The sequence below is a fragment of the Schistocerca americana genome, chromosome 7 (assembly GCF_021461395.2).
Source record: "Schistocerca americana isolate TAMUIC-IGC-003095 chromosome 7, iqSchAmer2.1, whole genome shotgun sequence".
Taxonomy (NCBI): Eukaryota; Metazoa; Arthropoda; class Insecta; order Orthoptera; family Acrididae; genus Schistocerca; species Schistocerca americana.
The window spans coordinates 629763752-629776708 of NC_060125.1; the positions used below are offsets into that span (position 1 = coordinate 629763752).

The 12957-nt window shown below is 41.6% G+C and overlaps 1 protein-coding gene across 1 annotated transcript; it reads right to left on the reverse strand.

Moving 5' to 3' along the window:
- Positions 1–11281: 11281 nt before the first annotated feature.
- LOC124623182 (calsequestrin-2-like) lies at positions 11282–11923 on the reverse strand. Its single transcript, XM_047148987.1, has 2 exons — positions 11885–11923; positions 11282–11786 (listed from the first exon to the last, which is right to left on the reverse strand). Exons 1-2 carry the CDS (start codon positions 11913–11915, stop codon positions 11590–11592), a joined length of 228 nt encoding a protein of 75 aa, XP_047004943.1. The 5' UTR covers positions 11916–11923; the 3' UTR covers positions 11282–11589.
- Between the last annotated feature and the right edge of the window lie 1034 nt (positions 11924–12957).

A 12957-nucleotide genomic window follows, 5' to 3' on the forward strand; every position in this document is an offset into this window, starting at 1 on the left:
CATACGATAATTACAGCCCACAATGGACCTCCGCCAGTAGATGCACTACAGATATAACCACCTAGTACTAAGTCCAATACAATCGATTGTTTGTAGCGAGTAAAGTAATAAACAGCATTTAAGACCAGTAATATCTATATTTACCAGTGTCACTTAAAGGCTCAAATCGAGAGCTCTAATCGAGGGCCGGGAGGAGGACTGTGGTCTTTGCGCAGGCCGTGTCTGGAGGGTGGGGGACGGTGCTTAAAGCGCTCTCTCGCTTTGCTTTTAGAGCAAGCAGTCGCCGTTCTCGTGCGCTGCTTGTTTAGCTTCCCGCCACCTCACTGACATTAGTCCAGCCTAACCTTCTGCAGCAACAAACACACGTGCGGCGGAGGGGGGAAAAAAATATCTGCCCGAGATCGCTGCCTGCTGCTCTGGGTTGAGATACCCTCCAGTCTATTTAGCCCTCGAAGCACACTCGCTCGTTTCCGTTAAAAACAGCTTGAGACATGTGACAGAGAAGGATGAGGCAAATGGCACCAGTGCTGCTGTTTCACTGTCATAACAACTATGCTGCATACATCGATGGTTGTGTTACTGTCCCTGCAGATTGCAAAGAATACCGAAATATCGCTGCCTAGTTAGGTGGAGGTCTCGCATTCGAGTTCCGTTATGGGGTTGCAAGAGGGTATTGTTGGTCGCTGAGCATCAGCGGTCATTGTCAGTTCAACAGCTAAAAATTTAGGAATCGTGCACAGCGGAATAAAACTTGGTGCTCACAAACACACTTAAAATTTCATTTCTTCGCCAATATGCAGTCATTGACTTACTGTAGTATTTTTGATGTCTGCGTTATTATTACCGGCTTAGACTTCTTAGCAAGCGATCTTTAGATGATTTTTGTTGGTTTCAGTTTCAGGAAACTATATGCCGTATCAAAGGTTTTGCTAGGCAGGAATCAGAATCTGAAACATGAACTAGAATGTTTACAAGACTGTCGCCGTTTTCCCTAATTCATTGAGCACAGTTCCTGAATTAATTACGACTTTGTCTGGGTTTCATAAATTTCGAGAAAGAATTTGTCAATCCCTACGGTACATAAATAATATGCACTAGGAAACAAGAAATTGTTTCAAACTATGTTAGTGAACTGAATAAGATATGTATCGGGGTTACTCTTGCTCTAACTCTGCGTGAGGATAGTGGAGAACAAGTTCTACAAACTAATTTATCAATCTCTCTGGAGCACAATGTTTACAATCAGTGTGAATTATTAGACTGACAGTGAGACAATGAGTTTGTACCTGTGATACAATCAGAATTGGTGGTAACTCATCAAGCAATGGGAACGTGGGTGTTGGGTATCACTAACGCAAACAGTAAAAGAAATAAGTGAATCTGGCGGCAGGCTGAAATTGAAAACTTAGTTGTGACAGTAATGGAAATGATATGGATTTGTGGAGGACATATGAAAGGGTCGATAGTTGTCTGACAGAGCGAAGTTTTTGGCTGGTGTAAAATTATTAATCTACGTCACGTCCTTGTTCCAGACACCAAATGTCGCACGACACGAGTTGAGGTATCGACGATTTAATGTCGTTCTACGATATACAAATTCGTTAAGTCGGCATTTACATGGCACAAAATCTTAAACCATCGCTTTAATGAGATGTCGAAACAAAATCATTTCCAGAATGCTGTTAACTTTGAAACATCCCCTTTGAAAAATTAATGAATTACTGTGCTGATAAACCTCTTACGTTATTTGATTTCCAAACAGCTGAGCAAAACTGAACGTACTCAAACATTTCGCTCTTTACTTATTCTGATCATCACTAAACTGACACACAATATTTTTTTAGCGCAACGCAATCTGACTTTCAATAATCCCTACAAAAGAGTGGCCCCGACTAACAACAACCTATACCTTTCATGAATCATTTACCACACAAAAATCTTCGTTACTCAAATTACTGCAATACAGCGTGCGCCAATACTGCCAGCTGACTAAAATATTCTAACTACTGATAGGCATAGTTAGCAAATGAAAGATTTTGATAGAGAACAAACAATGTATTTACCTTAATAATGTTCAAAAGTCATCATATATATATATATATATATATATATATATATATATATATATATATATATATATTATGTGCGATTGGACCCATACGGATCACGCAAAGCTTTTCCGATTCAATTTTTTAATTCTCCAAACTTCTCTCATTCCTTCCCCATGAATTCTCTTTCTTTCCTCTGTCCATTTTGTCCCCTGTCTCTTGCAAACTTCATTCTCGGGTTGTACTTTACAACTATTGATTTTTTGCCTGTATACATATCTGTTTATAACTTCTGAAGAATTTATTTGTGCATTTGCTAGATCTGTTTTGGTTTCTTGTATCCAGGGTATGGTTTTCAATTTTTCAATGTATATTAAAATTTTGTGGGAGAGTCTGGGTGTTGGGAGTCTGTGGATATGACCGTAAAATTTTAGTCTTCTTTTCCGGATGTCTGCGGCGAGGTTAGATAATTTTTCTGTAGTTTTCCGAGACTGTAACCTGTATCCGTCTTCCGTTCTTTTTGGGCCAAGAATCTTTCTGATAATTTTGCGTTCCTCCTTCAGGATGCCTTCCAGGTCGCCTTTTCTATGGAGTGTGAGTGTTTCGCTGGCATATAGTGCTTCGGGCTTGATTACTGTATTGTAGTGTCGTATTTTTGAGTGAATGGAGAGACACTTTTTATTGTAGATGTTGTGGGTTTTCCAGTATGCTCTTTTCAGTTTTTGCAGCCGATCTTTTTGTGCAGTTTTCTCTCCCCCTGTGGGTTCTAGGACCTCGCCTAAGTATTTAAAGAATGGAACTCTCTCAATTTGTCCATATTTTGTAGTCAGTTTTTGAGTTTCAAATTTTGAGCAGATGAATTTGGTTTTTTGGAAGGAAATTTGTAGCCCAACTTTTTCGGCGCATGCTTTGAGAATGTCTATCTGTTTAATTGCTGTGGTCTCGTTTTCTGCTAGAATGGCCACGTCATCTGCTAATGCCAAGCATGAAATTTTAATACCATCGTTAGATCTTCCTAGTTGTATAGGCTTCCAGTAATTTTGATTCTTTAGTTCTTTTTCCCATTCTCGGATGACTTTGTCTAAGACAAGGTTGAAGAGGAGTGGAGACAAGCCGTCACCTTGTCTGACGCCGGTTTTGATCAGGAAGGGCTCTGATATTTCACCCAGGAATTTTATCTTAGAGGTTGTGTTTGTGAGCGTTTCTTTGATAAGGTTTAGGGTTTTCGGATCGGGTCCTAGCTCCTCAAGGATAATAAAGAGAGATTTCCTATCGATTGAATCATAAGCCTTTGCGAAATCAACAAAGGAACAAATGATCGGACTGTTTCTGACTGCTTTGTATTTTAGTGTTGTCTTCAAATTGAAAATTTGTTCTGCACAGGATCGGTGAGGGCGAAAGCCAGCTTGGTATTCACCAATACTGTGTTCGAGTTGTTCTTGTGTTCGTTGAAGAAGACAAGCTGAGAGGATTTTATAAGTGACTTGGAGAAGGGAGATTCCTCGATAGTTGTTTATATCTGCCATGTCTCCCTTTTTATGCAGTGGATGAATTAGGGCGCATTCCAATCTTCTGGTAGTTTTTCTGTCTGCCAAATGTCTGTGATGATTTGAGTGAGTTCTTTGAGGGAATTTGGTCCAAGATTTTTAAGTAGTTCTGCAGTGATATTATCTTCTCCGGATACCTTGTTGTTTTTCAGTCTATGAATATGTCTTTAGATCTCCTCTAGTGTAGGTGGTGGGGATTCTGGATTTGTGTAGATAGCAGTTTCTTGAGGGAATCCTGAAGAAGGTTCAGGGCATTTGAGGAGGCCGGAAAAGTATCTAGCCAGCTCCTCACAATTTTCCCGATTTGTGAGCGCTAGTTTTCCATCTGGTTTTCTGAAACATAGATTTCGTGAGCCGTATCCATTGATTCTCCCAGCAAAGGTCTTATAGAAGTCTCGTACATTATAGTTACGGAAATTTTCTTTAATAGACTCACACTGTTCCTTGAGGTACTTCCTCTTGACTTGTCTGATTGTTTTTGCCACTTGTCTTCTGGTGTTGTGGAAGTGTTCTAGATTTTCTGGGGATTTTTTACTGTTATACTTCAGAAAGGCCTTCTTTCTTTCTTCCAGCGCTTTTTCACATCCAGAGTCCCACCAGGGGTGTTTTGTGTTCTTTTTCAATGGGATCGGTTCTTTTGCCTTCTTTGTAATTTTTGTTCGAAATTTTTCCCAAGAGTCAGCTGGTTCCTTTTCCCACTTCTCCTTCAGATTGGTTTCTTTGATTGTTCGTGTGTCAAATTTCATCATGTGTGTTTTCTTCGGATAGAATTTTTTTGGGGTGAATTTCACTTTAATGCGTGTTAAGTAGTGGTCTGAGTCAATGTTCGCCCCTCTGCGGACTTGGACATCATGGATCTCTTTCTGTACGAAATAGGAGATGGCAATGTGGTCAATCTGATATTCGCCGATCTCTTGTATGGGGGACCTCCAGGTCTTTTGTTTTCTAGGTTTTTTTCTCAAAGATGTAGACATTATTTTTAGATTATTTTGTTGGCATAGTTCAATAAATCTCAGTCCGTTTCTGTTGGTGAATCTGTGTGCTGGATATTTTCCTACAATTTTTTCGTGTTCTTTCTCTCTGCCAATTTGTGCATTGAAATCTCCCATTAAGATTTTGATATCATCCCGGGGAATTTTGGCCATGACATCTTCAAGTTTAGTCCAGAATTTTTCAGTTTGTAGTTGGCGTTTTTTGTTGTCTATGTTTGTGGGTGCATGAACATTTATCAATGTGTATTTCTTGTTGGCGCACTGGATACGCATGGTCATGAGGCGATTATTTATGGAAGAGACCTCTCTAATTGAGCCTAATATATTTCTGTGCTCCGCAAATGCCATGCCCAGGAGTGGCGTACCATTGGCAATTCGTTTGTCAGTCTTGCTCTTGAAGATGCGATAGTTTCCATAGTCTATTGTATTTTCATCCGTGAATCTAGTTTCTTGTAACGCTAAGATCTTAATTTTTTGTTGGTCTAGCTCTGTTACTAAGTTGTGTAATTTTCCAGGTTGAATTAGGGTCTGAATGTTAAAGGTACCAATGTACATGGGAACCTTGGGACGAAGTTTGCTTGAGAACTCTGATCGTGATGGCCCGGGTTCCCCAGAATCCGAAAACCCAGTTGTCGTCTGTCGACGAGTGGATTGGTTACCACCTGGGGTAATTCTGTCATTACTCTCACGAATCATGATAGCTTGTAAGTTTTGGTCCAGTGTTTCCACTGGGTGTTTAGAACCAGGGATTGTCAGTTCCTGGAGCATATAATACAGCCGCACCTACTAGATGGACAGACGCTGACCTCGCTGCCGCTCGACTCGAGTACAGACGCACTGAGGATTTGGAATGTGAGATTTTTTTTCAAGGTTTTCTCCTATAGATCCGCCGTGTTCTGCGTTAACAGGGTCACCTCGTGTAGGATGTGGCTCTTCACCACGCACGGACGGTCATGGACGTAGCTTCCTCAGAGGCAAAGGTCTTGCATACCTCCTCAGCTCATCCCTGGGGTGGTGAGGACCAGTACTGAGTCAACCCCAAGCAAAAGTGCTACCTCTACCAACCACCTTGTATATATATATATATATATCAGTTCATGATATCCAATAGTACAAATTTACTCTTTCTGATGGACACACGTCCAGATCGTCCGATCTCAAAACTCTGCCAACTCTCTCCCCACATCCACCACTACTGGCGGCTCACCTCTAACTGCGCAACGCTACGCGGTGTTCACATCCAACTGCCCAACACTACAGTAGCAAATATTCCAACGATGCACCCCAGCCACAGACTTCACTTAGTACAGTCAGTGATTTTCATATAGAGCGCTACGTGGCGTAACCAACATAAAAACTTAAACAGTCTACTTACAACTTTACAATCTAGGATACAGTCGCTCCTCGAAGTTATCGCACACCTGGCCCAATCAAATCTACGCACGACGTCCTGTGACGCCCAACATAACTACAAGAAATTCGCCCACGCTGCTGCTCGGTGAGTCGAGTGCCGATGAACTTGCAAGTATTGTTCAACATTAGGTTTTCAGGCAAACTACTCTTCGTTTACATAGAAATTATGTAGTTCCCCAATAACGACAATTTTTGTTGACAATACCACTATGCCTCTGACTAAGAGGAGACTTCAGAATATAAGTTACACATTGATATAGAGGCCAAGTAACTTTTTGAAAGTTTCGCCACACTCAAGGGTGACATAGACACTTGGCACTATGTTTTCGCCAGATGTTTAGGTGTAACTACGTATAAACTACGTAGTGGGATTTTGTCCGAATTTTTACGGAAAAACGGAGAGAAGGAAATGGACAAAAGGGACGTCAAATAGACTAGAATGAGGTGTAATTTAAAAAAAAATAATTGCTCGGAAGAAATCAGGAGAATTAAGAAACCATTTCAAACAATTAGCTTTAGTAGTTTTATTTCCAGAAAGCATACTAACAATACTTAACTTTCTTTACAGTAAATGTCGCTAGCGAGAGACGACTTGAAAACAGTGCAGTTCTTGATGTACACAGAGTCCAAGGAAACGCTTGATACTGACAGCGTAGCACTAATCACGTTGCAGACTCTGGCAGATCATGTGCAGCAGAGACTAGCAGGAGCTGCTTTTATCTGCAGCTGTTGTAGGGGGGTTGGTCCTGGCGGGGCGCGGGCCGATTCCGCGACCACTGGCCGCCGATTCTTCACCCCCTTCTCTGGTCACTCGTTTCGTATGTTCGTTCCGGCGTTTGCGGTTACGCCAGAACAGATTTTACCCGCACGACTGGGATTAACAGGCTTTGAACGCAGGATGGTAGTTGGAGCTAGACGCACGGGACATTCCATTTCCGAAATAATTTGGAAATTCAGTGTTCCGAGATCCACAGTGTCAAGAGTGTGCCGAAAATACCAGATTACGTCTCACCATGGTCAACGCAGTGGCTGATGACCTTCACGTAACGACTGATAGAATCAGCGTCTGTTTAGATTTTTCAGTGCTTACAGACAAGCAACACTGCGTGAAATAACGCAGAAACCAGTGTGGAACGTACGACGAAGTTTTCCTGGAGAGCAGTGCAGCGAAATTTGGTGTTAGTGGACTACGGCAGTAAACGATGGACGCGAGTGTCTTTGCTGACAGTACGATATCGTCGGCAGCAACTCTCCTGGGCTCGCTACCATGTCGGTTCGACCCAGGACGACTGGATCTAATGAGTCCCAATTTAATTTGGTAAGAGCTGATCCATTCCGTTCCGAGGCTAAACTGGAAGGTTTTGCATGGGATTTCTTTCGCTAGGCTGGAGTGGAGGTCCAACGCCTAAGCCCCCTACTTGGAAGACCAGGTGATTTTTCATAGTGGTTTTCTTCCACTTGACGATTGCCTTTCTGGGCTCGGGGACTCTGTCTATCCCTCCCTTGAGTTCCTCTGGGAATGAGGTGCCACTTACGCCAAGTCCATCTTCTTCGCCTTCCTTGGCGATGTGGTCTTCATTCGTAGCCCTGGGCATCGGTAACGCGTTATACCCCGCGATACTGGGTCCCCAGCAGAACTTTGCCACCAGCTCGAAAGCCGGACCCACCCCCGCGGCGTGGACGTGCCTGCTGATAATTACCCAAGTGCGCTTGGAGAAGGGGGCTCTCAGCACCCTGGACCGGGTTAATGTCCGTGTTCCACTCAGAAACCAAGCGTTAACCTCAAGTCCTTTATAGACTATGTCACAATAAAGCAAACAACAGAGCTAGCAGTGCAAGACGTGAGGGCTATGAGAGGTGCAGAGTGCGGACCATAACATTTTTTGATGATGTCTAAGATATTATTCAAGTTTATCAAAGACACAGAAGTTCAAGTGGAGTTCCTCTGGGAATGAGGTGCCACTTACGCCAAGTCCATCTTCTTCGCCTTCCTTGGCGATGTGGTCTTCATTCGTAGCCCTGGGCATGGGTAACGCGTTATACCCCGCGATACTGGGTCCCCAGCAGAACTTTGCCACCAGCTCGAAAGCCGGACCCACCCCCGCGACGTGGACGTGCCTGCTGATAATTACCCAAGTGCGCTTGGAGAAGGGGGCTCTCAGCACCCTGGACCGGGTTAATGTCCGTGTTCCACTCAGAAACCAAGCGTTAACCTCAAGTCTTTTATAGACTATGTCACAATAAAGCAAACAACAGAGCTAGCAGTGCAAGACGTGAGGGCTATGAGAGGTGCAGAGTGCGGACCATAACATTTTTTGATGATGTCTAAGATATTATTCAAGTTTATCAAAGACACAGAAGTTCAAGTGGAAACCGAGACAGAGGAAGACAATAATATTCAATATAATGTACAAAGCCTTGATCATAGTCCTACCCATTTCTTGGCCCAGCAGAGGCCAGCAGAGAAACTTGCTGCCGTTGAAGAAACCTCTGCAGATAAGATGTATGAGATGTTAAAGAAGCCATGAATAACGCAGCTTATGAAGCACTGGAAGAAGAAGAAATCCAAAAGAGTAATAGAATATGTGATGAATCGTGGAACCGCTCGATGCAAGAGAAGATAGAGAGTAAGAAGAAAATTTATAATAAATGGTTGAACTCAAGATCAGACAATAATTGGTGAGAATATAGAGAGATGAGGAAAGATGCTCAGAAAACAATAATTAAGGCAAAAAACGGAGCCTGGTAGAAAACCGGTGAAGAGATAGGAAAAAGCATGGAGAATACACGAGCAAATATAGCCTGGAAGGTATTAAAAACAATGTCAACACAGAATAATGATAAAAGAGATATAAATCTCATTAGCATGCAGGAATGGGTAGAACACTACCAAGGACTACTAATTCAGAACAGAGTGGCGTACACTGAGAACCCACCAGACACTGGAATCAGTAATGATAATATACCACCGATAACCCCGAAGAAAGTCCAAAATGCAATTAATGCCATGAGATACAGAAAGTCGCCAGGTCCAGTATTAATTTATATAAAACTGGTTAAAGCAGCACAATCAAAACTCTTTGAGATATTGGCAATGATTTTTGACAAATGCCTTAGAGGTGACGAAGACAGTTGCACTCGCGGTACAAGAAAGATCGGGAGAATGAGGACAGGTAAAAGTTAGTAGAGACTCGTGCTGCTGTAAAAAGAGCGATGCGCGAAGCATACAACCACTACCACCGTCATGCCTTAGCAAAAGATCTTGCTGAAAACCCAAGGAAATTCTGGTCTTACGTAAAATCGGTAAGCGGGTCGAAGGCTTCCATCCAGTCACTCACTCATCAGTCTGGCTTGGCAACGGAAGACAGCAAAACGAGAGCTGAAATTTTAAATTTAACATTTGAGAAATCTTTCACGAAGAAGGATCGTACAAACATACCCCGTTTGAGTCTCGTACAGATTCCCGTATGGATGACATAGTGATAGACAACCCTGGGGTTCTGAAGCAACTGAATGGGTTGGAAATAAAGAAATCGCCAGGTCCTGATGGGATTCCAATTCGGTTTTACAGAGAGTACTCTACTGCATTGGCTCCTTACTTAGCTTGCATTTATCGCGAATCTCTTGCCCAACGTAAAGTCCCGAGCGACTGGAAACAAGCGCAGGTGACGCCTGTATATAAGAAAGGTAAAAGGACGGATCCTCAAAATTACAGGCCAATATCCTTAACATCGGTTTGTTGCAGGATTCGCGAACATATTCTCAGTTCGAATGTAATGAATTTCCTTGAGACAGAGAAGTTGCTGTCCATGCACCAGCACGGCTATAGAAAGCATCGCTCCTGAGAAACGCAACTCGCCCTTTTTTCACATGATATATTGAACCATGGATGAAGGGTATAGTCTGTCTGTAAACTGAAGAGCGAGCAAGCGAGTCCCCACTCTGCCTACCCTGCTACGTCACAGGGCGCTTCTACAGGCTGTTTCACAACGTAGTACCGGCCCTGCGGCGGTGCGCGCTTCATATCTGTGGCGACGCCGCGTACAGATACGTCCCGGCTGTGTTTATTTTTAGACAAATGCATTAAGAGTATAAGGAAAACAAAAGACGATAGCTTCTTCGAAACAAAACATTATAGAGTAAATAATATTAACATAAGAACGGAAGTCAGTATTCTACTACAAACATAGAACCGAATGCCTCTTCATGTGAATGTATGTTCCTCTATTCGTAAGACGAACCAGATATAGTGCAATCAACCTGTAGAATTTAAGGCTTGTTCTTACTAAAATGTAGAAGTTTTCTTTAAAGGGTCTGCATTGGAACTTAACAATTCTTGCAACACGAAGAGTGTTTAAAAAGTAAGCAGAAATTTATAATTCCGTGTTTTGTATTAGTTCGGTTTGCACTGCTTTTTTTGCCACTCTCTTCGTAAACATGTCTGAAAAGTATCTGTGCAATGTTTTGCATATTGGGTATTTACCCAGTTCTCAGTTGTCAAATGGTTCAAATGGCTCTGAGCACTATGGGACTCAACATCTTAGGTCATAAGTCCCCTAGAACTTAGAACCACTTAAACCTAACTAACCTAAGGACATCACACACACCCATGCCCGAGGCAGGATTCGAACCTGCGACCGTAGCAGTCCCGCGGTTCCGAACTGCGGCGCCAGAACCGCTAGACGACCGCGGCCGGCTCTCAGTTGTCAAAAAAGTTATATGTGTTTTGGTAGCATCAACTATTATTTGTTTTGTATAAAAATAGATTAGAGAATCTGTACTAAATTTTGTTATAAGAATGGAATAAAGTGTATCAAATTTTTAGGAATGTTAAATATTGCTTTTGGTGAGTCTCTTATGAGTAAACCCAGAACACACAAGTGGTATAAACATTTCAAAGCAGGCCTTAAAGGACAGCAGTTTTACAAGAATGGGTGAGATTAAAAATGCAGTCAAAAGGCCTATGAACTATCCCGAGGAAATAATTCCTAAAGTGTTTTGGGAATTGGAAAAAGCACTGGCATAAGTGTATAGCATGTACTGGGGAATATTTTGAATAGGATAACATTGTTGTAGATTAACAAGTAAAGTTCTTACCAAAAAATAAAAATTAATATGTGAACGCACCTTGTATGTCAAGCTTTTTACATAGAAGTCCAGAATCGGTATACGTGTCTCGAAAGAAATTTCAGTAGTGTTTAGATAGCTATTGCACACATGTTTTAAGCAATATTCCTTAGAATCATGTGAATAGTAACCGAGATAGAGTTTTAGTGACAGAGTATATTCAAATGCTGCTGTTCTCTAGGCATTAAATGTATTACGTGATTGAATCACGTTCTGCTAGCGAAACGTTAATTGATTTTACCATGAAGCTCTCAAGTTATTCCTGGTTTTGTACAACAAGTGATAATGGTATTTATTGCTTTGGACAACATTTGACTGTATTTATCTTGGAAAATCTTTTACTACCATGTACTACATTTCTACCAAAAGAAATTTCATAGTGTATGAGCAGAGTCAGGCTTGAAAGAACACACAACATATTTTTCAAAAAAATATTCATTGCCTGTTTACATACATCGTATTTTAGAGGTCATCATCAACATTGTCACTATCATTACTGTCGTCGTCGTCGTCGTCCTCGTCGTCATCACTTTCTAAATTAATAACTATAGCGTCTATTATGTCTTCCATAACCCCATCCTTAACCCAATATTCTCTTTCAAGTTTCTCCACATGGAGGCAGTATGCACTCCAGTCATCTTGACTTATCGTTTCAAAACCTGTAACAATTGGGACAAGTTTTTGTATACGCTCTCTTTCGGTTACGGCAAAATTTAGTTCGGAATAAAACATGGAAGCTCAGAAAATGTCTACATACCTTCTTTCACCAACTGCAGCAACTTCGTCATGCAAATATCTCCAAGAATATTTCTTCCTCTGACGAAATTCTTGAGCTTTGCCCACGCCATTTCAATTGGATTTAAGTCACAGTTGTATGGTGGAAGTCGCAGCACAGTGTGTCCATGGGCTTCAAGTATTTTATTAATTTCAAATACTTTGTCTTCCGGCTTATGTTGTTTAATTAAATCAAATAATTTTGTTTTTCTCATTGTCAACTCAGCTTCCACCTTATTTTTTAATAACCATTCAATCATTTCGCTTTTATTCGAGGACCTAGTTGGAGCTTTGTTGTGTTCCTTGTTGTGATATGAAGCGTTGTCCATAACAATAACACAGTTCGGTGGCAGATTCGGAATCACTTTATTCGATATCCAATTAGAAAAATTTTCGTAGTTCATTTGCCCATGGTAGTCTCCTGTTGCACAACCCGCTTTATAAACCAACTGTGCGTTGGGTAAGAACCCATCTTTTGATCCAATATTCACCACTATAATCCTATTGCTTCCGCTAACATTGTCCATAATGCCCTCAACGCCAGGGCCCTGCCAACATTTTCTGTAAGTAATGTTATTGTCCACCCAAGTTTCATCAATATAAAAGAATTTTCTGCCTAGCTCCCTTAATTTCCTCACTTGGATCAGATACTTACATCGCCAGTCAATTATATCCGTTCTTTCTACGAGAATCTTTCGTTTACTTACAGATCTTTTCCAGGTAAATCCCATTTCACGCAATGTCTTGTGTAAAACATCTTTCTGCCAAGGAAAATGTATTTTTTGTTTCACGGCGTTAAGCAATTTCCGTAATGTCGGCACTATTTTTTGGTTTATGTAAAAGTCCTCCATCGTTTGTCGAATGACTGATTTTGTGAAACTGTCTATGACGATGGGTTTCCTCCCTAAATTTTCAGTTTTCCTTCGCGGCGATTCCAGTAAACCATGCGGCTTGTTTTCACGTTCCTTCCTTATGCGTCCTATAGTGGCGAGGCTGACGTTTGCATAAACTGCAGCCCTTTGATTGGGGCTGTTAATGTTAACCAACAGTTCTTTT

Excerpts from the sequence above, each read along its gene's own strand:
- LOC124623182 (XM_047148987.1), bottom strand. The coding sequence starts at position 11,915 with ATGACGAAGTTGCTGCAGTTGGTGAAAGAAG. Across the intron at positions 11,787-11,884 it reads GCTGCAGTTGGTGAAAGAAG|GTTTTGAAACGATAAGTCAA; the intron begins GTATGTAGACAT and ends CAATTGTTACAG.